This window comes from Triticum urartu, chromosome 1A (assembly GCF_056163025.1).
Source record: "Triticum urartu cultivar PI428250 chromosome 1A, HENAU_Tu73, whole genome shotgun sequence".
NCBI lineage: Eukaryota > Viridiplantae > Streptophyta > Magnoliopsida > Poales > Poaceae > Triticum > Triticum urartu.
Genome location: NC_141873.1, coordinates 571,511,588 through 571,537,061, shown reverse-complemented (window position 1 = coordinate 571,537,061; position 25,474 = coordinate 571,511,588). Strand labels below are relative to the sequence as shown.

Genomic DNA, 25,474 nt, shown 5'->3' with positions numbered 1-25,474 from the left:
ATCTCAGTTCTACTCCTTCTATTTTTGAATACAAGACTACTCCCTCCGTTTACGTGCGTAAATCATCTTACGAAAATTAAATAATCCAAAAACACTTAGGCACGGTGCATTAACTTCTATCTTGTTTCTTGTTTCTTAACATATCAACCAATAAGAGATGTGGGTGTGCATGCTTTTAATGACTTGAGACTACAAACACGACATGCAGTGGTTAGTTCATTGCATGCAATGCTATTAATTAGCAAATAAACATTAAGTTCTCTCGTTTTCCCCTCCTCCTTGGTCATGGTGCACAACCTAAGATGACTTATTCACCTAGTCGGAGGGAGTACTATCAAAGTTACAATTTGCAACTATACAAGGCCACTAAAATTAATCGAGGCAAAATTGATGGTGTTTACCTCGTACTAGCACCTGGGGACATTAGTTACTTTTACATGCATGCGGGAGTGAGAAGGTTGGCTTGCATTTCCAACATTAATCAACCAACAAGAAGAGGGTTGGCTTGTTGTGCGTGGGAGAGAAAACCACATTAATTAACACGACAAACAAGATGACAAGCTACTATCTTGCAACATTGACTTAAACATGCATTAATTTTTATCTTGATACCTGTAATATGAGTTTGTGGCCTTATATACAAAAATTCAGGGTGTAACTTAATTCCGTAAAAATCTGCGCGTAAGTGTAGCATCTCTCTTTTCTTCCCAGGTACCGCGCAGCCACCACGCCACCAGAGGCGAGCAGCCCACAAGCTGCTTGGCGTGCGTTCGAAACCATTACGCGGCGCCTCAGAGCCGTGCCGACGGATGCCACTGCCGCCTCTTTCGATGGAACCAACGTGTGGGTCGGTATTTCTAGGGAGAAAACCAATCATTATCGGCGGCACGAATATGAACGGATCTAAACAGAAAACATTAGTACCTCTGCCATTCGATGAGAACCTTCATTGCAGTCTCCTTTGGATCATACACGGGAGAGAAGAAAACAGTTCATTCGTTGCAGATACACCACAATCCGGCACACACACACACACACACACACACACACACACACACACACACACACACACACACACACACACACATATATATATATATATATATCTTTGATAATTATGAAGATGTTCAAGAGATGCCCATAATCACATTTGCATGCACACACCGGTTCATAGAAATAGCAAAGAGATAAGTCTTATAAAAGGTCAGAAACAAGGGCATTGATTGAGAGTGACGAAAGACCGTATCTGAAACACAACAGCTATGATACAGAACCCATGCTGAGTTCATGTGGAATTTCTATAGCTCAAGGCTGTAAACAAGTGGCTGGTAGGGTACTGCAAGTCTGCAAGCCCCCAGGGTCAGTCAGTTTGGTGCACTCTAAAATTCTCTTTTGATCGACTGGATCATAAGGCGATTTATCTAAACCAAAGTCCCTCTAAATACAAGGCTTTGTGAGAGTAGCAGTAGGAGTTTTGATTGTTTGCGTTTTGGGGGTGTCGTTGAAGTGCTTGCATCTTTTTATGAGATGATCTAGATGAATCAGGGCCATCTCACCTTCGAGAAGATTGTGCAACGAGATTCGGCCTTTAGACCTAGAGTTATTGAAATCCAAGTGTAGTTTACATGTGGTTTTGGTCTACCTGGTGGTTTTCGATATGTACCCCTTACAACATGCCAACGTGTACATATTTCCTCCTTAATGAAAAGGCAATGTTCCTGCTGGTTGCTCAAAAAAAAATTAGCGTGAGTATGACAATATGAATCTCATACTAAAGATGTGGTGTGTATCTGATTGCTTCATTTCACTTGTGGGTTATCACCTAGGCTAACCATTACTGCTTGCACTGAATATGAGTCAAAATCCTGTGACTTTTCGTTAGGATAAGGAAGTTGATTACTTGTATAACTCCACTTGATCAGCAAAAGTCGTTGGTGTCATCTGCACCCAACACGTATACATTGATTCCGCCCAGATCGCAAGCAGATTTGCTTCGAAAATGGGTCCGAACGGACACAAAACAGACGAAAAAGATGAGATGAGTTTGTGCGTTGGGCCGTTGTTTTTATTCGTTTAGACCCGAAAAGACACACGTGGACGAAATAGGCTGTGCTTGGTTGGTGCGTCGGAGTTGGCCTAAGAAACATGGAGCCTGGCACCACGGGCAAAACCTTGTATATCATCTCAACATGTGTACGTCCCAGCCCGGACTCGAGCCCTCGACCATTTCCATTGAGAAGGACACGATTGCTAATTTAGAAGGACACATGGCACCACGTGCATGGAAGTACCACAATTCGGGCATTACATGCAGATTGGTACCACGATTGCTAATTTTTACATGTCAGTATCAATATTGATCTGAATTTTTGCAAATTAGGTTAAAACGCGTATTTATACGTATTAACAGTGTATCTGACTGTTGGGGCCCGTCTGTCAGGTGCCAACGTGGCATATTTTTTGCATAAAACCCCCTTGCTTTATACGTAATCACATAAATACCCGTTATTTTTGCGGGAAAAATATTAACGTGGGAGAATTTTTTTTGTTCGGACTTGTTTGAAAGTTTCCAACGAACTGGACAAATAAATAAAGTGAACACAAAATCTCGCGCGCCAGGTTTCGAACCTGCGACATACAAGCACGCGGGCAGAGCGCGCTAGCCACCAGGCCACAGCGAAGCTTCTGTTAGGTTACAGGCGGGAGGTCCTTTATATTATAGTAGCCACGCTGGGCCGGCCGCCGAGCCCAGCGCTGCTGCGTGCCCTGAATCACTTATTTTTTAATCATAATATTAATACATTTTTTTGCGATTACATATTAGTGCAGTAAAACAGTGCAACTTTTATTAAAAAATAGATGTGTTTCTCGAAATGCTAGAATGATTTTACGCAATAAGTTTTTAAAACATGCTGAACATTTTCTCAAATACACATTGTCAAAAAAATTCATCATGTATTAAGAAAATGCTCAACCTATATTACAAAAATGATCACCGTATATATTAAAAAATGAGCAACCTAAATTACAACATCGTATATATTAAAAAAATATTCAACCTAAAAGTTCAAATATTAAAAAAATGCTCACTGTTTGCAAAGTAAAGTTCATCAAGCATTAAAAAATGATCACTATACGCAGAAAAGGTGCTCAACGTACATTAAGATATTGTTCATGCAAATTCGAAAACATGTTCATCATGTATTTGAAAACATCATGTATTGAAGCCTATCTAAAAAAATATTTAGTAAGTATGTTAAAAACAGAAGAAGAACGAACCCAGTGAATAAAAGAAGAAAGAAAGAAAAACCTAAAAATAAGACAAAACCAGAAACAAAAATAAAGCATAATAAAATAAATAAATAGAAAAGAAATCCGGGCGAACGAGCCCAGCACGCGCGTCAGTAAAAGGCGAAACGAAAAAACAATTGCAGGCCTTGGTTGGCCCAACCACCGGCCAGCGTTCGTCTGTTGTATAAATAAAATCCTGCCTGGACAGAAACACGAGCAGCCCTTTAGGCCCTCTTTGTTTGGGCTACAGATTCCTGAGAATCACTTTGCTATAGATTCCTGAGAATCAGCTGTGGCTCTGGATTCCTGAGAATCAGAATCTGACTGTTTGTTTACCCTGTTGTCTGTCAGCTTTAGGAGTTGTGGGTGTTGTGAAATGTCAGTAACGCCCTCGACTGTTGACTATAATGTTTATATGCGGATTAAAGCACAAATTATCTGTTTTGACTTGATAAAGTGAGAACTAGCACAAAAACAAAATATATACATTTTTTTTAGAAATGACATGATGGTATGAATATATAATCTGAAACATGCATATGAAATGTAACATCCAAAAAAAGAATCAACCCTCGTAGTCTTACATACGAAATATATCATCCACATATGGACCAACCATCATAGTCTTACATACGCGCACATATCATCCAAAATATGTACTAACCATCAGTCTTACATACGTACACATATAACCCAAAATATGCACTAGATATCATAGACTCATCAAGTAATATGTGAAATTATACTTGATCCGCCATCAATCCATCAGCAATCGCCTCGCGTGTTGCTTTCATGATTGCATCATCACCAACCACAATATTGGACACATGTCCTGTGGGTAGAGGTTGTAAATTCCCTGGCATGTAGTTCTCATCACGATCACATTTGTCAAACTCCAAGTCTCTCAAATTGCTTTCCCTAATGCAATTATGAAGTGCCATGCATGCAATGATGATTCGAGCTTGCTTCTCAGGAGGGTAACTTGGCATTTTTTGTAAAATACGCCATTTCATCTTCCAGACACCAAATGAACGCTCAATAACATTGCGTAGAGATGAATGTGCAAAGTTAAATATTTCTTTTTTCCCATTCGGTGGGAGACCTTGGCGAAATTCTGGCACATGGTACTTTTGCCCTTTGTATGGAGCCAAATATCCATCACAATTGGGATAACCCGAGTCAACAAGATAGTACCTTCCTGCATAAAGTAAAAGTTTGCACAAGGGATCAACAAGATAACTAAAACAATATTGCCGTGCACATGTAAGTGAAAGGGATACCTATAGGTGGATGTGGAAACCTATCTGCATACTTCACCAAAGTATCTCTGAATATCCTTGTGTCATGTGCTGACCCTGGCCATCCCGCGACAATAGAAGTGAATCTCATGTCAAAGTCACACACGGCCATGATATTCTGTGTTGGGTATCCACGTCGACCAACATGGTTGACGATCTCATCATTTGGAACAATTACAGGAATATGTGACCCATCAATCGCACCTATGCAACCATCAAAGTGAGGTGCAAATCTCGCATCCTGAAGCCTATCATGTACAACTCTGAACTCCGGATCAGTTGGTCGAATGATGTCTACAGCCATGTCATTCAAGCATTTCAATACTTCATTGAATTTGCGATGTATAACTTCAGTTGATCTCTTGAAACGATTCTCCACTTGGCTTACGGATTGGGGCCCCCCAACCGTCCAGAGAAACATACCCAATGCTTCTTCTGAACTCATGTTTCTTGTCCCCTTCAAGCCATATGTGTGTACAAGTGTACGATGCAACCTATCAAAACAAGGCTTGTACATTCTGAACATGTTATAGCAATCTTTTGGAGTACTCAAGTTCTCCGTAACCCACTGTTGTCCGGTCATTATCGGAACTCTTCTCTTCTTTTTCATGAGATACTTCTCACTGTACATGATACCAACAAGTGCAGCCATCATGTATTTTTTCTCCTTTGCCTCCTTGAGGTTGGCATAGCATCAGAATCAGTTTTGGACTCTTCACTATGGCTGTCACTTGTGCTCATCTACATAAACACAGAAATATTATGAACACATGCATGTCAGGATCAACACAAGCGATAACATAAGCATAAATATTGTTCGTCTAACATGAAGGAAAATATTGTTCATCAGGTCTCAAGTGACATAACAAGAAAGGAAATATAGTTCAACAGGTCTCAAGCGACATAACTTAAAGAAAGGGAATAACATATTCATGATCACACGTCTAAAGTGTAATCCTAATGCCTATTTCGCTCTTCATACATCCTCCTAAGCCAATTCTTCTTCCCGTTGCTAGTCTTCATATTGTTAAAGAAACAACGATTTTCAAACTTCACAAACAACTTGGTTGCTATGAAGTACTCATCACTTGCCTCATTGGCTCCACATGCCACAACTTCTTCCATTATCTTTTCAATTTCAGCAGCAACACTATTCTTATGTGAGTTCATCGCGACATCTTCACTAATCAAGTGGTCAACCATGCGCTTGAAGTCCCTTTGAACAGGATTCTTTTTGCTAGAACTTCCATCTATCTTCAATGGCCCTTTCTTTGCCTTCTTGGCTTGGGTAGTCTGCACTTCTTCCTCCTCGGTTTCATCTTCTTCAAGATCAAGCACTTCATGCTCACCACCTGGCATCATAGAAGTTTCGCCTGTAACATTGATTTTCTCATACATGATGCTCATTTGGTTCAGATTTTCAGGACCACATTTACAAAACTGCAAGATGTCCTTGTTTTCCTGCATAAGTAATTCATTTGGCACTTGTCAACAAAAAGTTCTAGTGCAATATTAGCCACAAGACAATTTGATCTTACGAACATGACTTACTTCACCGGCCTTCTTCCACCATTCGTCATCAGCAATCACGGTGTTCGTTTCATCATTCCAACCAAGTCCAGTAGATGTATTCTTTAGGATCAGCCAATCCCTATACAAGGTCCTCAAACTGCCCCACTTATTTTTGAACTGCAGCCTACTGTAAAGTTTTCCGGTCTGCTGAAAGAAGCCAACTTCTACATTCTTGTATCCAGTAGGGTTCAAAAATTTGGTAGGCCTATTCCCCTTTTCCTTCTCCTTAGCAGCGAGATTGCAAAAAATGGTGGTCATTTCTGGACTCCAATTAGCTTTTGACATCTATAACATATGAAATTCAATAAGGGTGATTTACATATATCCAGCCAATCATGGCCTATTACTAAATCTGACATTTTACTAAATCTGAACAATGCTACTGCTCCAATAAAGGCCTATTACTAAAGCAGTTCGTACATAAGAACATAATTCAGAGCATCAAGCAAAAAATACATTTTTAGCACTGATGAACAGTTACCTTCTCAAAGGTAGGAGATGGGGCAGGGCTGGTGCAGTCAGGCAGGAGGAGGTGGAGTCGGGGGGCAAGGGGGGGCCTCCGGCGTGGTGCAGCTGAAGCTCCGGCGTGGTGCAGATGAAGCTCCGGCACCGGTGCAGGTGGAGCACGGGGACAGACTGGGAGCGGGGGCAGCAGGTGCTAAGGGACGGCGGCGCCACGGATCTGATGCAGCCGGTGTATGGCCGGGGGCGGCGGAGACCGGATCCACACGCCTTGCCGGCGACGGGACCGGCGACGGTGGCGGCGGGCGAACCCTAGAGAGCCATCCCCTCTCTGTTTTTCTGCCTCTGTTCGGTAGGTGTGGATGTGTGCGAACGAAAGGATGAGCCTGTCGATGGAGAGGTTGGGCTGGGCATGCGGTGGCATTTCCATCGTAATAACGGGTAGAAGTTGCCCCATATTTGAAAGGGGGTAAGTGGCAGCTCGGGAATCAGCAAAATCGCTGATTCCAGCTTCCGGCCGCGTCCAGTGCAAGTTGGAGAATCGATTCTAGGCATCTGATGTTGGAATCTGCCTGTTTGTTTGTGAATCCGATTTTGACTGTGCTAGAATTCAGGAATCACTATCTCCAGCTCAAACAAAGGCCACCTTAGCCGGGTGGCTAGCACGCTCCGCCCGCGTGCTGCAGGTCGCAGGTTCGAAACCTGCCGCGCGCGATTTTTTTATTCACTTTATTTATTTGTCCAGTTCGTTGGAAACTTTCAAACAAGTCCGAATAAAAAAATTCTCTCACATTAACATTTTTCCCGCAAAAATAACGGGTATTTATGTGATTACGTATAAAGCAAGGGGGTTTTCTGTAAAAAAATATGCCACGTCGGCACCTGACAGACGGGCTCCAACAGTCAGATACACTGTCAATACGTATAAATACGGGTTTTAGCCTAATTTGCAAAAATCCGGATCAATGTTGGTACTGACATGTAAAAATTAATAATCGTGGTACCAATCTGCATGTGATGTCCAAATTGTGGTACTTCCGTGCAATTAACTCGGACACAGAAGATTGTGCCGTCCTTTTCTTCCATTCCAGCGGTGGTTGATGGGTACGTGCTCTTCGGATCGCCGGCCTGCCCGCGTCCGCTTGCTTTGCCGGATTTCTTGGCAACCATCAGTGCCGTCGGCGTCCGGGCTAAAATGAATAGCGATTCTTTTTTTTTTACAACAAAATGAATAGAAAATTAGTACTCCCTCTCGTAAACTTTTATAAGATGATTCTTTTTTTTTGCGGCATTTTATAAGATCATTCGTTTAGATGTAAACGATCTTATAAAAGTTTACAGATGGAGTACGCAAGTGAATTGACTTAGACATTTTATTCTATTTTGTTTCTCTGCATTGGAGCCTTGGAGAGAAGAGAGGAATGCTGACTGGCTGGCTGGCAAGCTGCTGCTGCATGCCTAAGTGCCTGCTCTGCTAGTTACACCTAACGTTAGTTAGGCTGGGTGTAGTACCTAGCCTAACCTAGCTGGCTTCACCTGCGTGCGTTAGCAGCAGTAGTAGCATCCTTCTTGGTCAGATCGTCCAGATGGTCAACCGGTCGCTGGTCAAAGTCAAGTGCGCCAAACCCAGACAAGGTTCACTCCATGACATGCTGCCAATCGGGCCGCCATGTTCGGCAAGACCGGTGGAATTTTCGCCTGTTAAGTTAGCTGTTTCCTCACAGCATCTGCGTCTGTATGACTGGGTTGGGTTGGTAACTGGTTAACGTCGCTGCCGTTATAAAATGCAGACAACAACGATGTTCAGTTCAGACTTCAGAGGCACGCACGAGGGCAGCTTCTCAGCGGAGAACCGTCCATCACTCACTGCGCGTGCATGCACGTGGTACATTACATACATGCCGGAAGGGGCAAAAAACAAAAAGACGAACGCGGAAACAGTACAGCAAACATCACACATTTTACAAAACGCGCAAACAAAACGTGGATGCTGATTGGCCGCTCTAACCTGCAAAAATATCATTACTGAACACACCTACAGCATGTAAAACCCAGCACCTCTGCGCCGGGTTTCAGACCTCACCAGCCCAGCTTACCATCTCTCAAGGCAACAAAAACACTAGAGCACTACAGCAACCGATATCACCATTACAGCACCTCGCGCAGGAGGAAACGGAGGAAAGCGAGCAAGATAACATGGAACACTAAATTGCACAGAATAGAACCAAGCACCCACATGAAACCAACATTCCGAAAGAAGAAACACACGATCAAGGGTGTGGCTAGGTCTCATTCGACTGAGACTTAATCAAGTCTCAGTCAAGTGATATAGTATGTAAGAAGAAAAAAGAAAAACTGAAAAGATTTCTTTTTTTGCACAAATCTCCATGCAAAACCAAAGGAAGATAGTATCGGCTGATACATAACGAAGTCTCAGTCGACTGAGACTTAGCAAAACTGTACGATCAAACTTCGCTAGAAACAGCGACTCTTCTTAAGGACCCAAGTGGGAGAGGCAAATACTAGTGCCAAGCGACCATCATGATGAGGTATATATAGTGGCATGTCATATCCACACTTGGTTTTGACTTTTGAGCATGGCTGGCAAGCTTAATGGCAAGTGACACTTCCCCTGCCTCAGCAACTCCAAGGACTTGTGGGACCGAGCCTGGGATTTGCTGTTAAAATTGGCACAAAATCAGAGATACAAAATGTCAAAATTCAAGAAAAAGTATCAACTGGGCAGGAAGGTCTTAAGATGGATCCTGAAATTCATAATTCTTTAATCAGGGTAGAGTTGCGTTAATCTATAGCAGAATTTACATTTTTTTTAAGGCAATGCAAAAAGGCTAACATAGTTTGTGCAGTGGTGAGTCCAGAATAACTTAACAGTCATGGTCAGTTCAGAACAAAAAACTGAAGAGTCGTTTTGGTTGGGACTAAAATTGGGACAGGAATCTGAATCAGAGACATGAGAGCGAAGAATTTCATTATTGCGCAGCCAAATATATGGAATTGTATGATTGCGTATATGAGAAAAGATTATAGAAAAGGCATGCTATACAGGGGAGGAGTATGATAAAAAATCTAGAAAAAAAATGCATATGAGGATCCATCAAGTTGAGGTTACAGCTAAACAAAACTTCAAAGTTTGACCGAAGGAGTTGGCTTTCATATAAGTAACTAAAGCAGAACCTCGGGTGTGTTTATGTATTCTTCAGATAATGCAACTGAAATCTTTCCACTGGTCTAGTTTGTGTATGCCATCATGCTAAAGATGCAGTTGCCATCATGCTAAAGATGCAGTATTTGTTGGAAACTGAGAAATGTAGGCATTACGACCACAATCTGCGATAGGGTCGGTAACGCAGCTTGCATGGCCGAATGGCCACCCGCTCATCTTCCTCTTATCCCTTGCTGTCTGAGAGGGCTCTCCAAGAATGGCTACGATTCGCACCATCCCCTTCTCTATCCCTCTCAGATAAAGAAGCATGTCAAACTGCAGCACAAACCAAATTGACATCTCAAAGAGAAAACATCATTTGAACAAAGGAGAGATGTGGATATGCGAGGGTAGGTTAGTGGATTGCTCATTGAAGAGTTTGCAAATGAAAGCACGGATTATCTTCAAAGCCAAGCCACGCAACGAGCGGAACACAGTGCAAGGTGCAAGTTATGTTTCTGTGACCAGATTATCAGGCAGGTTATTTCACCCAGTCAGACAAACATGGTGAATTAACTCCCATGCCTTGGGGAAAACTGGCAGGGGGTATATAAATTTCGTTAGCGTCTAGGAGACCTCAAGGTAGCACCACCAATTAGGCGTATGCATCGGGGTTTGTCTGAGTTCTGATAAGTGGGACACCGTCTTCTCGCCACACGATTCGATCCTCGCACAAGGCAGCAACTGCCTCAACATAAACATGATGCTCCTGAAATGTCAAAGTCAACGGTAGGTTGGCAGCTAAGAATTGTGAATAACACAATAATGTAGCATGCAGAGGAACCTCAGCTGCAGATAAGATGTTACCTCATGTAGAACCCTTGCAGCCAATTGCTCTGGAGTATCGTCGGCTAGCACAGGCACAACCCTTTGGGCTAAAGTTCTTCCCGTGTCGAACTGTTCATCCACAAAGTGCACAGTTGGTCCTGAATATCTGCAAATGGTTGGAAAATATCATCAAATAAAACAGATAGTTTCATGTGGATGCTAAACAAAAAACAAAAAGCAATGGGTACTGTAGCAGCCAGGGCCCTCATCAAACAAATCGACATTATCTGCCACCACACGGTTGCGAGTAATAGCTCTTGCACTTGAAAAAAAAGAAAAGGAAGTGCTGAACTGAAAAGTTCTATAGAAAACATGCAACACCTGGCTCCAGACGCAATGACGGCTTTATGCACCTTCAGACCATAATAACCCTTGCCTCCGAATGCCGGGAGGAGCGAAGGATGTATATTCAGTACGGATCTGGGATATGCCTGGACTAGCTCACTGGGTATAAGTTTCAGGTAACCAGCGAGCAGAACGAAGTCCACCCTGAGATCCCTGTTTCACAATAGACATAATCATGAGCTAAGATGAGGCACCCTGCACGCGCCACAAACACAAAATCTTCACGCTTGAAAGGGCAAACTGAAGCACACTGGTGGCACCAAGTTCATGCGGCTAGAAGAGCAACATATAGCTTGTGTGTCATCTACTCAAATTATGTTCACTGACTTCAGAACATGGTATGAAAGCATTCAACAACCGGACTAAAAGTGGAAGTCGATACACTGATGGCCTTCTCCTCTGAAGAATTAGAAATGTACAAGCTGACCTCTGAGATGAGTTCAACAACAGAGCCAACAAACCTCAGGGCATTCAGAAGCTGAGCCGTCGGCACCCCCTCCGGCGCCGATTTGGACCTGGGGAACAGGACCACCGGTATGCCGCTGCGCCTCGCGTACTCCGCTCCGCCGCATCCTGCAACATCCCAGTCCATTCCATTCCATCCCGTCGCGTCAGAACCACCCCAGTCCAATCCCCACTTCACCTCACAGTAACAAGGGGGAAGAACGGAGCTACGAGGAAGGGATCGGATCATCCTCATCACCTGGCTTGTCCGTGACGAGCGCGACCACATCCCCGCTGCTCGCCTTGCCGCCCGCGGCGGTGGCCTCGTGGATGGACCGGAAGTTGGAGCCGCCGCCGGACACGAACACCGCGAGGCGTTTCCTGCTCCTCACTCCGCCGGAACAGTGAGAAGAGTCCCCGGATCCACCGCTATCCCTCGCCGCCGCCGCCGCCTCAACGCGATGGGGCCGCCTGCAAGCGACAGCAGCGCGAGGCTGCCGCCGCGTGGTCGCGAAGGCCCCCGCCGTCGCGCTCCGGCTCCGCTGCCGCTTCTGGGCGGGGTTGATCGGTGGCAGGTAGCGCAGCCCGGAGCCGGGGGAAGCGACGGCGGCCGCCTCCATCACCGGGCAACGGCGGACGGGAGGAAGCGGCGGCGGGGCGGAAACGGCGGCGTTGGGTGGAAGAACTTCGCAGTTTAGTCCTTTGAGAGTTGTGATTTTATACCACACCACAAAAAGTAAATTACTTCCCTCCGATCCAAAGTAAGATGTTTCAAAATTTTGTGAAGGCATATTTTTTTAACCCAATACATATGCATTAACTAGTGTGTGAAGCAAAATCGCTCGTCACTAAAAGACCTAGTGGCGACACATGGTAGAACAAGTCCATTATATCTGGAGCATCAGCCACCATATGAGCACCCTTAGCTGCAAGAGCATTATCGGCCTTGTAACAGTCCCTAGGGTAGTACACTACTTTGACATCACAAGATTTTAACCTATTGAACAGTTTTAAATCTTCAGCGAGGATCCTCGAGCTTGACAAATCATGCCTTTGGTTCTCACGGGCCTCCTTCAACAGCATCACACAGTTTTCAAACACACACCTCCCAACCCATACTCATTTGCAGTTTGGATTGCCCGCCGAGCTGCCATCACTTCAGCACGAAAAAGGGTCATGAAGTGACACAAAGTGACCTGCAACATTAACACAACACATTCCCCGAGCAGTCCCGCATCGCTACATCCCAGCAACCACGATGATTGCTCGGTGAGAAAGCGTCATCGATATGAATCTTCACATAATCATGCCACAAAAAATTGAATTAGATGTTTCAAAAATTTGTGAATTTTTAAAATAATTTTTAAAACATATTTCTATTATCCATAATAATTTCAAATCCAGAGAACTAAGTGCTAGCTCAGTGACTATTGTTTATAGTGGTGAATAAAGGCGGAGCTATGTGTTACTCTCAGAAGGGCACTGCCACTCCCCCCCCCCCCCCCCCCCCCGGGTTTTGAACCAAGTTTGTGAAGAAAAAATATGGGAGGGTTTAGATGGGGAATTTATAGGAGGAAACTGACTTTTTATAACCAAGTTGGGTGTAGTTTGATAATACCTAGAAAGTTGATCCAATCTTGGTAAAATGTGAACAAGAGACTAGTCCGTGAAAAATAATAATTTATGCTGGGGAAAAGGAGAAAGATGCATAGGATCGTAGCCCACATTGTTTACAAGTTGGTTGTCGGGATCCGCCAAAATGCTCAACCACTCCTCCTAGGGGTTGTTTGTCGGTTTTGGTCTGTCCTCTTTGGTTATGCTTATACTGCCTGCTCCAACGAGCTTTTAGCAGCAGCCAACGGCAACTGGTCCGATTCATTTGCTTTACTTTTATTTTCATGATGTGGTCTTTCATGTACACATGCATATTTCTTGTACATCTCTTTGATTAAGATATGTGTGTGTTTATTGTGTTATTTGTGTTGTGCTGCTATTTAGAAACCAATCTCTATGTATCAATAACCTTGGTTCATGGAAGAACTGCACTATTGATGTCGTTTCTACCATTTACCATATCACATCCATGTAGGCACCATTGCTGGATTCTAATGGACCGGTGTTCTTTAGCAAACAGATGCTCTCCGAGAGGGCTCAACTTTATTCATTAGCAACCAAAGCAGCATACAGAGAGTAGCTTCCCCATGGCGAAAGAGATGGCTTCCAAATCCATTTTGGAATTACATTTAGAAGCTTTTGCTACAGAAGAAGTTGCATTTAGAAGAGGATCTACTACAAAAAAGCCTTTTTGCAAGTATATGAGCTATAAGATTCTTGAGTCTGGGAATGTGTTCTATCCTACATTGAGAGAGATCACAAGTAAGATTGAAGAATTCTACTAGTACCGGTCTGATCTTCCAATGACCTGCATGTTGTCGTAAATCTTTGGCTTTAGTTGATTCCACCAAGGTGCTGCAATCAGAGAGAAAGGATACATTGTTCCAATTTAAAGCCTTGACAATTGTTGCTATGAGAAGTAATCCCAGAGCTTCTGCCTACAAAACAAAATGCACGCTCACAGATGCTGCTTGGATGAAAACGGAATGTCCACTTTGCTCATTTCTTAGAACACTCGAAGAGATGCCTCATCAGTCGCCACCATAGGGTTGTATGCGCATCAACATAGGCTAGGAGACCTGTAAGTTGAGTATGCAAAATTGTACTTGGAGAAGAATTGGAGTGGTTATCATCAGGAAGCTTAGTTCCTTCCCCTTTCTCCTACATTAAACCTACACCAAGCATAACTTTGTGGCATGGATACCTACATAGCACTCCATTTTTTTATTGAAGAGAAGTCCATTTATGGCTTTCCATATGTTCCATAGAATTGTGAAAATAGTGTCTAACTTCAGTTGTGGGTGTTGAGTGGTCAATATCATTTGAATGACATCAACATGATATAGACTGGAATTGAACATATCAGTTTTGAAACCAAAAGTGAACCAAATTGATCCAGAAAAGCTAGATTGTAAGAAAAATCTATAAATCGGATTCTATTTGGGCACACCTACAACAATCTTTCTTGATACATTTGGAGTACCTGGAAGATTTTAGTCATGTAGCTACAACCCTCCTAATTAGCCTCCTCGCAAAAGTTTTGACCATAGTGGTTGTTTTGCTTTCCAAACCTGGCTGAGGATAGCAACTTCTTCTTGATCCAAAGTAAGAGATTCTCTTCTCAAAGAGTTATCTTGAATTTCCTGCACGAGAGTTTTGTATGCACTTTTCGTTGTACAACCTGCATTAGGAGTGTGAGACCAACACATGGTATCTTCAAGATTAGCGTTGATAATAGGAATGTTCAATAAAGTATTCTTAAAGCACTCATCAAAGTAGACACTAATTTTCTCTTCATCCCAAACTTTGGTATAGTGCTTACAAAGATCACTAATAATACTTGAACAAGGCCCTTCCAAATTAGGCTTGAGATGATCATGAATGTTCTTCCATTCCTTGCACCAAGGTCTAATCCAAATGCAAGAGTTCCCATTAGCAATTTGAAGTTGCCTAGCCTTAAGAATGAAAATAACAATCTTAATAACAGAAACCCATATGGTTGATTTAGGAGTATAATAGTTGGGTTTCCAAATAGAGGAGTTATGACAATATCTAGCTCTAAGAATTTTATTTATCAAGGAATTGAGATTCTTGATAATTCTCCAGGCCATCATAGGCTCATAGCCACCATATATTTGTTCATGAGAGCCAAATCCATGATGCCCAACCCACCTTTATGTTGGAAATATGCCCTAGAGGCAATAATAAATTAGTTATTATTATTATATTTCCTTGTTCATGATAATCGTTTATTATCCATGCTATAATTCTATTGATAGGAAACTCAGATACATGTGTGGATACATAGACAACACCATGTCCCTAGTAAGCCTCTAGTTGACTAGCTCGTTGATCAATAGATGGTTACGGTTTCCTGACCATGGACATTGGATGTCGTTGATAACGGGATCACATCATTAGGAGAATGATGTGATGGACAAGACCCAATCCTAAGCCTAGCACAAAGATCGTGTAGTTCGTATGCTAAAGCTTTTCTAATGTCAAGTATCATTTCCTTAGACCATGAGATTGTGCAACTCCCAGATACCGTAGGAATGCTTTGGGTGTACCAAACGTCACAACGTAACTGGGTGACTATAAAGGTGCACTACGGGTATCTCCGAAAGTGTCTGTTGGGTTGGCACGAATCGAGACTGGGATTTGTCACTCTGCATGACGGAGAGGTATCTCTGGGCCCACTCGGTAGGACATCATCATAATGTGCACAATGTGACCAAGGGGTTGATCACGGGATGATGTGTTACGGAACGAGTAAAGAGACTTGCCGATAACGAGATTGAACAAGGTATCGGCATACCAACGATCGAATCTCGGGCAAGTACAATACCGCTAGACAAAGGGAATTGAATACGGGATTGATTGAATCCTCGACATCGTGGTTCATCCGATGAGATCATCGTGGAACATGTGGGAGCCAACATGGGTATCCAGATCCCACTGTTGGTTATTGGCCGGAGAGTTGTCTCGGTCATGTCTACGTGTCTCCCGAACCCGTAGGGTCTACACACTTAAGGTTCGATGACGCTAGGGTTATAGGGAATAGATATACGTGGTTACCGAATGTTGTTCGCAGTCCCGGATGAGATCCCGGACGTCACGAGGAGTTCCGGAATGGTCCGGAGGTAAAGATTTATATATGGGAAGTCATCATACGGTCACCGGAATAATTTGGGGGGTACCGGTATTGTACCGGGACCACTGAAGGGGTTCCGGGGGTCCACCTGCCCCGGAGGGCCCTATGGGCTGTTTGTGGAAAGGTACCAGCCCCTTAGTGGGCTGGGCGCCTCCCCCCCTTAGGGCCCATGCGCCTAGGGTTTGGGGGAACCCTAAAGGGGGGCGCCCCCTTGCCTTGGGGGGCAAGGCAACCCCCTGGCCGCCGCCCCCTCCTCAGATTGGATATGAGGGGGCCGACCCCCCTCTCCCTTGCCCCTATATATATATGTGGGGGTGGGAGGGCAGCCGCACCCAAGTTCTGGCGCAGCCCTCCCCCTCTCTCAAGTCCTCCTCCTCTCTCGCGGTGCTTGGCGAAGCCCTGCAGGATTGCCACGCTCCTCCACCACCACCACGTCGTCGTGCTGCTGTTGGAAGGAGTCTTCCCCAACCTCTCCCTCTCTCCTTGCTGGATCAAGGCATGGGAGACGTCACCGGGCTGCACGTGTGTTGAACGCGGAGGTGCCGTCCGTTCGACACTAGGATCATCGGTGATTTGGATCACGGCGAGTACGACTCCATCAACCCCGTTCACTTGAACGCTTCCGCTTAGCGATCTACAAGGGTATGTAGATGCACTCTCCTTCCCCTCGTTGCTAGATTACTCCATAAAGAAAATTTTGAATTTCTGCTACGTTCCCCAACAGTGGTATCAAAGCCAGGTTTATGCGTAGTTTCTATGCACGAGTAGAACACAAGTTGTTGTGGGCGTTGATTTTGTTCAATATGCTTACCGTTACTAGTCCAATCTTGTTTCGACGGTATTGTGGGATGAAGCGGCCCGGACCGACCTTACACGTACACTTACGTGAGACAGGTTCCACCGACTGACATGCACTTGTTGCATAAGGTGGCTAGCGGGTGCCAGTCTCTCCCACTTTAGTCGGATCGGATTCGATGAAAAGGGTCCTTATGAAGGGTAAATAGCAATTGACATATCACGTTGTGGTTTTTGCGTAGGTAAGAAACGTTCTTGCTAGAAACCCATAGCAGCCACGTAAAACATGCAAACAACAATTAGAGGACGTCTAACTTGTTTTTGCAGAGTATGCTATGTGATGTGATATGGCCAAAAAGAATGTGGTGAATGATATATGTGATGTATGAGATTGATCATGTTCTTGTAATAGGAATCACGACTTGCATGTCGATGAGTATGACAACCGGCAGGAGCCATAGGAGTTGTCTTAATTTATTGTATGACCTACGTGTCAATGAACAACGCCATGTAATTACTTTACTTTATTGCTAAACCATTAGCCTTAGTAGTAGAAGTAATAGTTGGCGAGACAACTTCATGGAGACACGATGATGGAGATCATGGTGTCATGCCGGTGACGATGATGATCATGGAGCCCCGAAGATGGAGATCAAAAGGAGCAAAATGATATTGGCCATATCATGTCACTTTTTGATTGCATGTGATGTTTATCATGTTTAAGCATCTTATTTGCTTAGAACGACGGTAGTAAATAAGATGATCCCTCATTAAAATTTCAAGAAAGTGTTCCCCCTAACTGTGCACCGTTGCGAAGGTTCGTTGTTTCGAAGCACCACGTGATGATCGGGTGTGATAGATTCTAACGTTCGAATACAACGGGTGTAAGCCAGATTTACACACGCAATACACTTAGGTTTACTTGAAGAGCCTAGCATGTACAGACATGGACTCGGAACACGGAAGACCGAAAGGTCGAGCATGAGTCGTATAGAAGATACGATCAACATGAAGATGTTCACCGACGTTGACTAGTCCGTCTCACGTGATGATCGGACACGGCCTAGTTGACTCGGATCATGTAATCACTTAGATGACTAGAGGGGTGTCTATCTGAGTGGGAGTTCATAAGATGAACTTAATTATCCTGAACATAGTCAAAAGATCTTTGCAAATTATGTCGTAAGCTCGCGCTTTAGTTCTACTGTTTAGATATGTTCCTAGAAAAAATTTAGTTGAAAGTTAATAGTAGCGATTGTGCGGACTAGGTCCGTAAACTGAGGATTGTCCTCGTTGCTTCGTAGAAGGCTTATATCCTTAATGCACCGCTCAGTGTGCTGAACCTCGAACGTCGTCTGTGGATGTTGCGAACATCTGACATACACGTTTTGATAACTACATGATAGTTTAGTTAAACGGTTTAGAATTGAGGCACCAAAGACGATTTCGAAACGTCGCGGAACATATGAGATGTTTTGAGGGCTGAAATTGGGATTTCAGGCTCGTGCCCACGTCAAGAGGTATAAGACCTCCGACGATTTTCTTAGCCTGCAAACTAAGGGAGAAAAGCTCAATCGTTGAGCTTGTGCTCAGATTGTTTGAGTACCACAATCACTTGAATCGAGTGGGAGTTAATCTTCCAGATGAGATAGTGATGTTTTTCCAAAGTCATTGCCACCAAGCTACTAGAGCTTCGTGATGAACTATAACATATCAGGGATAGAGATGATGATCCTTGAAATATTCGCGATGTTTGACACCGCGAAAGTAGAAATCAAGAAGGAGCATCAATTGTTGATGGTTAGTGAAACCACTAGTTTCAAGAAGGGAAAGGGCAAGGGCAAGAAGGGATACTTCATGAAACGGCAAATCAGCTGCTGCTCTAGTGAAGAAACCCAAGGTTGAACCCAAACCCGAGACTAAGTGCTTCTGTGATAAGGGGAACAGTCACTAAGAGCGGAATTACCCTAGATACTTGGTAGATGAGAAGGCTGGCAAGGTCGATAGAAGTATATTGGATATACATTATGTTAATGTGTACTTTACTAGTACTCCTAGTAGCACCAGGGTATTAGATACCGGTTCGGTTGCTAAGTGTTAGTAACTCGAAATAAAAGCTACGGAATAAACGGAGACTAGCTAAAGGTGAGCTGACGATATGTGTTGGAAGTGTTTCCAAGGTTGATGTGATCAAGCATCGCACGCTCCCTCTACCATCGAGATTGGTGTTAAACCTAAATAATTGTTATTTGGTGTTTGCGTTGAGCATAGACATGATTGGATTATGTCTATCACAATACGGTTATTCATTTAAAGAGAATAATAGTGACTCTGTTTATTTGAATAATACCTTCAATGGTCTTGCACCTAAAATGAATGGTTTATTGAATCTCGATCGTAGTGATACACATGTTCATGCCAAAAGATATAAGATAGTAATGATAGTACCACCTACTTGTGGCACTGCCATGTAAGTCATTGGTATAAAGCGCATGAAGAAGCTCCATGTTGATGGATCTTTGGACTCACTCGTTTTTGAAAAGTTTGAGACATGCGAACCATGTCTATTGGTGTATATGCATGAAGAAACTCCATGCAAATGGACCGTTCGGACTCACTTGATTTTTGAATCACTTGAGACATGCAAATCATACCACATGGGCAAGATGACTGAAAACCTCGTTTTCAGTAAAATGGAACAAGAAAGCAACTTGTTGGAAGTAATACATTTTGATGTGTGCAGTCCAATGAGTGCTGAGGCACGCAGTGGATATCATTATGTTCTTACTTCACGAATGATTTGAGTAGATACTGAGTATATTTACTTGATGAAACACAAGTCTGAATTATTGAATGGTTCAAGTAATTGCAGAGTGAAGTTGAAGATCATCGTGACAAGAGGATAAAATGTCTATGATATGATCATAGAGATGAGTATCTGAGTTACGAGTTTTGGCACGCAATTAAGACATTGTGGAAATTGTTTCACAATTAATACCGCCTGGAACACCATAGTGTGATGGTGTGTCCGAACATCATAGTTGCACCCTATTGGATATGGTGCGTACCATGATGTCTCTTGTCGAATTACCACTATCGTTCATGGGTTAGGCATTAGAGACAACCGCACTCACTTTAATAGGGCACCACGGAATTCCGTTGAGACGACATCGTTTGAACTGTGGTTTGGAGAAACCTAAGTTGTCGTTTCTTAAAAGTTTGGGGCTGCGACGCTTATGTGAAAAAGTTTCAGGTTGATAAGCTCGAACCCAAAGCGGATAAATGCATCTTCATAGGACACCCAAAAATAGTTGGGTATACCTCCTACTTCAGATCCGAAAGCAATAGGGATTGTTTCTTGAATCGGGTCCTTTCTCGAGGAAAAGTTTGTCTCGAAAGAATTGAGTGGGAGGATGGTGGAGACTTGATGAGGTTGTTGAACCATCACTTCAACTAGTGTGTAGCAGGGCACAGGAAGTTGTTCCTATGGCACCTACACCAATTGAAGTAGAAGCTTATGATAGTGATCATGAAACTTCGGATCAAGTCACCACCAAACCTCGTAGGTCGATAAGGATGCGCACTGCTTCAGAGTGGTACGTAATCCTGTCTTGAAGGTCGTGTTGCTAGACAACAATGAACCTACGAGCTATGGAGAAGCGATGGTGGGCCCATATTCCGACAGATGGTTAGAAGCCATGAAATCCGAGATAGGATCCATGTATCAGAACAAAGCATGGATTTTGGTGGACTTGCCCGATGATCGGCAAGCCATTGAGATAAATGGATCTTTAAGAAGAAGACGGACGTGGACAGTAATGTCACCGTCTATGAAGCTCGACTTGTGGCAAAGATTTTTTCACAAGTTCAAGGAAGTTGACTACGATGAGATTTTCTCATCCGTAGCGATGCTTAAGTCCGTCAGAATCATGTTAGCATTAGCTGCATTTATGAAATCTGCCAAATGGATGTCAAAACGAGTTTCCTTACCAGTTTTCGTAAGGAAAGGTTGTATGCGATACAATCAGAAAGGTTTTGTCAATCCTAAGGATGCTAAAAGGTATGCTAGCTCCAGCGATCCTTCTAAGGACTGGAGTAAGCATCTCGGAGTTGGAATGTACGCTTTGATGAGGTGACCAAAGATTTTGGGTTTATACAAAGTTTATGAGAAACTTGTATTTCCAAAGAAGTGAGTGGGAGCACTATAGCATTTCTAATGAGTATATGTTGTTGATCGGAAATGATGTAGAATTTCTGGAAAGCATATAGGGTTGTTTTTCAATAAAAAACCTGGTTTAAGCTGCTTGAACATTGAGCATCAAGATCTATGAGGATAGATCAAAAACTGCAAAATGGTACTTTCAAATGAGCACATACCTTGACATGATCTTGAAGGTGTTCAAGATGGATCAGTCAAAGAAGGAGTTCTTGCCTGAGTTGTAAGGTATGAAGTTAAGAGTTAAAGCTCGACCACGGCAGAAGAGAGAGAAAGGATGAAGGTCGTCCCCTATGCTTCAGATGTAGGCTCTATAGTATGCTATGCTGTGTACCGCACCGGAAGTGTGCCTTGCCATGAATCAGTCAAGGGGTACAAGAATGATCCAGGAATGGATCATTGGACAGTGGTCAAAATTGTCCTTGGAGTAATAAGGACATGTTTCTCGATTATGGAGGTGATAAAGAGTTCGGCGTAAAGGGTTATGTCGATGTAAGCTTTAACACCTATCCGAGTGACTCTGAGTAGCAAACCGGATACGTATAGTGGAGCAACCATTTGGAATAGCTCCAAGTGGAGCGTGGAAGCAGCATTTACAATATGACCTAGAGATTTGCGAAGTACATACGGATCTGAATGTTGCAAACCCGTTGACTAAAACCTCTCTCACAAGCAAAACATGATCAAACCCCAGAACTCATTGAGTCTTAATCACATGATGATGTGAACTAGTTTAGTGACACTAGTAAACTCTTTGGATGTTGGTCACATGGCGATGTGACCTGTCAATGTTAATCACATGGCGATGTGAACTAGATTATTGACTCTAGTGCAAGTGGGAGACTGTTGGAAATATGCCCTAGAGGCAATAATAAATTAGTTATTATTATTATATTTCCTTGTTCATGATAATCGTTTATTATCCATGCTATAACTGTATTGATAGGAAACTCAGATACATGTGTGGATACATAGACAACACCATGTCCCTAGTAAGCCTCTAGTTGACTAGCTCGTTGATCAATAGATGGTTACGGTTTCCTGACCATGGACATTGGATGTCGTTGATAACGGGATCACATCATTAGGAGAATGATGTGATGGACAAGACCCAATCCTAAGCCTAGCACAAAGATCGTGTAGTTCGTATGCTAAATCTTTTCTAATGTCAAGTATCATTTCCTTAGACCATGAGACTGTGCAACTCCCGGATACCGTAGGAATGCTTTGGGTGTACCAAACGTCACAATGTAACTGGGTGACTATAAAGGTGCACTACGGGTATCTCCGAAAGTGTCTGTTGGGTTGGCACGAATCGAGACTGGGATTTGTCACTCCGCGTGACGGAGAGGTATCTCTGGGCCCACTCGGTAGGACATCATCATAATGTGCACAATGTGACCAAGGGGTTGATCACGGGATGATGTGTTACGGAACGAGTAAAGAGACTTGCCGGTAACGAGATTGAACAAGGTATCGGCATACCGACGATCGAATCTCGGGCAAGTACAATACCGCTAGACAAAGGGAATTGAATACGGGATTGATTGAATCCTCGACATCGTGGTTCATCCGATGAGATCATCGTGGAACATGTGGGAGCCAACATGGGTATCCAGATCCCGCTGTTGGTTATTGGCCGGAGAGTTGTCTCGGTCATGTCTACGTGTCTCCTGAACCCGTAGGGTCTACACACTTAAGGTTCGATGACGCTAGGGTTATAGGGAATAGATATACGTGGTTACCGAATGTTGTTCGCAGTCCCGGATGAGATCCCAGACGTCACGAGGAGTTCCGGAATGGTCCGGAGGTAAAGATTTATATATGGGAAGTCATCATACGGTCACCGGAATAATTCGGGGGGTACCGGTATTGTACCGGGACCACCGAAGGGGTTCCGGGGGTCCACCGGGAGGGTCCACCTGCCCCGGAGGGCCCTATGGGCTGTTTGTGGAAAGGGACCAGCCCCTTAGTGGGCTGGGCGCCTCCCCCCCTTGGGGCCCATGCGCCTAGGGTTTGGGGGAACCCTAAAGGGGGGGCGCCCCCACTAATGCAGAACCGGGCAATAGCACCGGTTCATAAGGCCCTTTAGTGCCGGTTCAGGAACCGGCACTAAAGTTTCGGCACTAAAGCCCCCCCCCCCCTTAGTACCGGTTCAGCATGAACCAGTGCTAAAGGGGTACCACGTGGCACGAGCCAGCTCCGGGGGCCGGGAGCCCTTTAGTACCGGTTGGTAACACCAACCGGTACTAAATGGTTGTGGGTTTTTGTTTTATTTTGTATTTTTCAATTAAATTTGTGTTATCAATTTAATTTAGGATTGTTTTACGTTATAATGAGTTGTAGTCGTCATCATCATCATCATCATCATCGCATATTAATAAATAAATAAACTCTAGCTAGCTAAAAATCATCGTAGTTGTCTAATTACCACTATTTAATTATCATAGTCATTACCGCTAGCTATGTAATCATCATCAACGTTGGCTAGCTTAAAGAGGAAACATTCACTTTGTAACAGAAGCAAAGAGATATCATCAAGTTCAACATAATCATCACCAACATCGAAGTTCAGGACACGGATCCATGAGACAAGTACTAATTAAGAGCATGAAGTAGTAGCTACTGATCCTGCTGCTCCCTCTCAGGTAGAATAGCATAGAACATTTATAGATCTCCTGATTCATCATACTGGAGCATGCAGATGAATCTGTCTCCTAATCTTTGGTTGCGCTTCTCCTTACTGCCCCTAGTACTTCTCTGCGATCGTTAACAATTTTGCTCCAATCTTTCACTATTAAGCATTCTTCACTTTCAGAAATCCTGAATGCACTCATGTGCAATGTAGGAAATCTTGGTCGTAAGCTAACCATTGACATGCGACCTTTTGTCTCGATCCACTGAGGCACAACTGTCATCGGAAGTCCCTGTTGAACAACATCGTATAGTAATTAATATACTAAGCAATGAAAGTTTTAGCTTCAAAAATAATGTATGCAAAAGATGCACTAATTAAGGACAAATATTTAAAATCTTACCATCTTTTGATTATAGATGTGACCGTAGTTCAATACGATCACCATTGGTCGCACGTTTTGAGTACTAACATTTCTAAGTTTAGGAAAAAAAAATTGTCTTGACAGTATTAAGATCCTCAAGCCATGAAACATAATGACTTATCTCCTCGCAGTTTAGTTGAGCCCCGGGGCAGTAGTAGGTCCTGTCTACCAAGCGCCGGACATGTTTGCTTGAACCGAAATAAGCTGACAATACAAATTAGTTGTCAACTATTTTTGAATAAACTGTATGAAAGACGTAAACATATGCATGCATGGTTGAGAAAAACTCACCAAATGGTAGAACTGGAGGCGTTTGCACATCGACCCAGATGTCTATATTACCTTCAATATCATCTTCCGGACGAATATCAAAGGTGATAACCATATCAGGCTCAAATGCATAAGCCTTGCATAGTGCTTGCCAAGTTTTGCATTCAAAATGGGTGTATGTGTCTCCATTATATAATTTGACGTTGAAAATATACCCATGCTCCGTCTTCAAGTAAACTCTTTTTACCTCCATATCATCTATAGCACTAAAACCTATCTTATCCAAGACAAAAATTCTTGCATGACAGGGGATGCGCTAGTAGAATAGTGAAAATTTAAAATTATAAGTTGAAGCAAATGAAGCATAAGTTTTGCATTCAAATAATAATTGACAAAGTGACTTACTGTATCAACTTCAAATGTCTTATCCAGCTTGATGCTGAAGCGTCTACCATCAACAAGGAAATTTTGGTTGCACAGGCCACGCTGGTCTTCACAGTGTTCGCACATAATAAAATCTTTTTCGTCGTCAGATGACATTTCCTATGTTCATATAGGTGAAACATTAAACACCTATATCTAGCCAAATATATATTCATCTAACATTTGACATTAATATATCTAACTATATATTCAATTGACATTACTATATATTTAACTTTTCTATCTAATTCATCTAACATTCGACATTAATCTAACATTTATATAAACTCAAAATATATAAAAAATTAAATAAATAGAAAAACTCATTAACAAATAATATTTTAATTAGATCATCAAATCTCATATACCTAAATTTTCTTACTAAAAATAAACTAGTTATATTAATTATTCAACTAGTTCTAATCTCATATACCTAAATTTTCTTACTAAAAATAAACTAGTTATATTAATTATTCAACT

The 25,474-nt window shown here is 43.0% G+C and overlaps 3 protein-coding genes across 3 annotated transcripts; all 3 read right to left on the bottom strand.

Moving 5' to 3' along the window:
- Positions 1–3,850: 3,850 nt before the first annotated feature.
- LOC125530712 (uncharacterized) lies at positions 3,851–6,796 on the bottom strand. The gene is made up of 3 exons (XM_048695113.2): positions 6,643–6,796; positions 4,572–5,330; positions 3,851–4,489 (listed from the first exon to the last, which is right to left on the bottom strand). The coding sequence occupies exons 2-3, from the start codon at positions 5,242–5,244 to the stop codon at positions 4,032–4,034; spliced, it is 1,131 nt and encodes a 376-aa protein (XP_048551070.2). The 5' UTR covers positions 5,245–5,330; positions 6,643–6,796; the 3' UTR covers positions 3,851–4,031.
- Positions 5,391–6,775, bottom strand: LOC147992881 (L10-interacting MYB domain-containing protein-like). The gene is made up of 3 exons (XM_087532358.1): positions 6,643–6,775; positions 6,141–6,446; positions 5,391–6,050 (listed from the first exon to the last, which is right to left on the bottom strand). The coding sequence occupies exons 2-3, from the start codon at positions 6,444–6,446 to the stop codon at positions 5,547–5,549; spliced, it is 810 nt and encodes a 269-aa protein (XP_087388484.1). The 5' UTR covers positions 6,643–6,775; the 3' UTR covers positions 5,391–5,546.
- Positions 6,797–8,810: 2,014 nt separating the features above from the next.
- LOC125530704 (phosphoribosylglycinamide formyltransferase, chloroplastic) lies at positions 8,811–12,171 on the bottom strand. Its single transcript, XM_048695103.2, has 6 exons — positions 11,723–12,171; positions 11,481–11,592; positions 10,996–11,172; positions 10,654–10,780; positions 10,423–10,555; positions 8,811–9,301 (listed from the first exon to the last, which is right to left on the bottom strand). Exons 1-5 carry the CDS (start codon positions 12,081–12,083, stop codon positions 10,442–10,444), a joined length of 891 nt encoding a protein of 296 aa, XP_048551060.2. The 5' UTR covers positions 12,084–12,171; the 3' UTR covers positions 8,811–9,301; positions 10,423–10,441.
- Between the last annotated feature and the right edge of the window lie 13,303 nt (positions 12,172–25,474).

Bases quoted from the DNA above. Each gene is read 5' to 3' on its own strand.
- LOC125530712 (XM_048695113.2), bottom strand. From the start codon at position 5,244: ATGATGGCTGCACTTGTTGGTATCATGTACAGTGAGAAGTATCTCATG. The intron at 4,490-4,571 runs GTATCCCTTTCA...TACTTTATGCAG, and splicing joins GTTTCCACATCCACCTATAG to GAAGGTACTATCTTGTTGAC.
- LOC147992881 (XM_087532358.1), bottom strand. From the start codon at position 6,446: ATGTCAAAAGCTAATTGGAGTCCAGAAATGACCACCATTTTTTGCAAT. The intron at 6,051-6,140 runs GTAAGTCATGTT...TTACTTATGCAG, and splicing joins GGTGGAAGAAGGCCGGTGAA to GAAAACAAGGACATCTTGCA.
- LOC125530704 (XM_048695103.2), bottom strand. From the start codon at position 12,083: ATGGAGGCGGCCGCCGTCGCTTCCCCCGGCTCCGGGCTGCGCTACCTG. The intron at 11,173-11,480 runs GTTTGTTGGCTC...ATTGTGAAACAG, and splicing joins CAGCTTCTGAATGCCCTGAG to GGATCTCAGGGTGGACTTCG. The intron at 10,556-10,653 runs GTAACATCTTAT...TTGACATTTCAG, and splicing joins CTGCAAGGGTTCTACATGAG to GAGCATCATGTTTATGTTGA.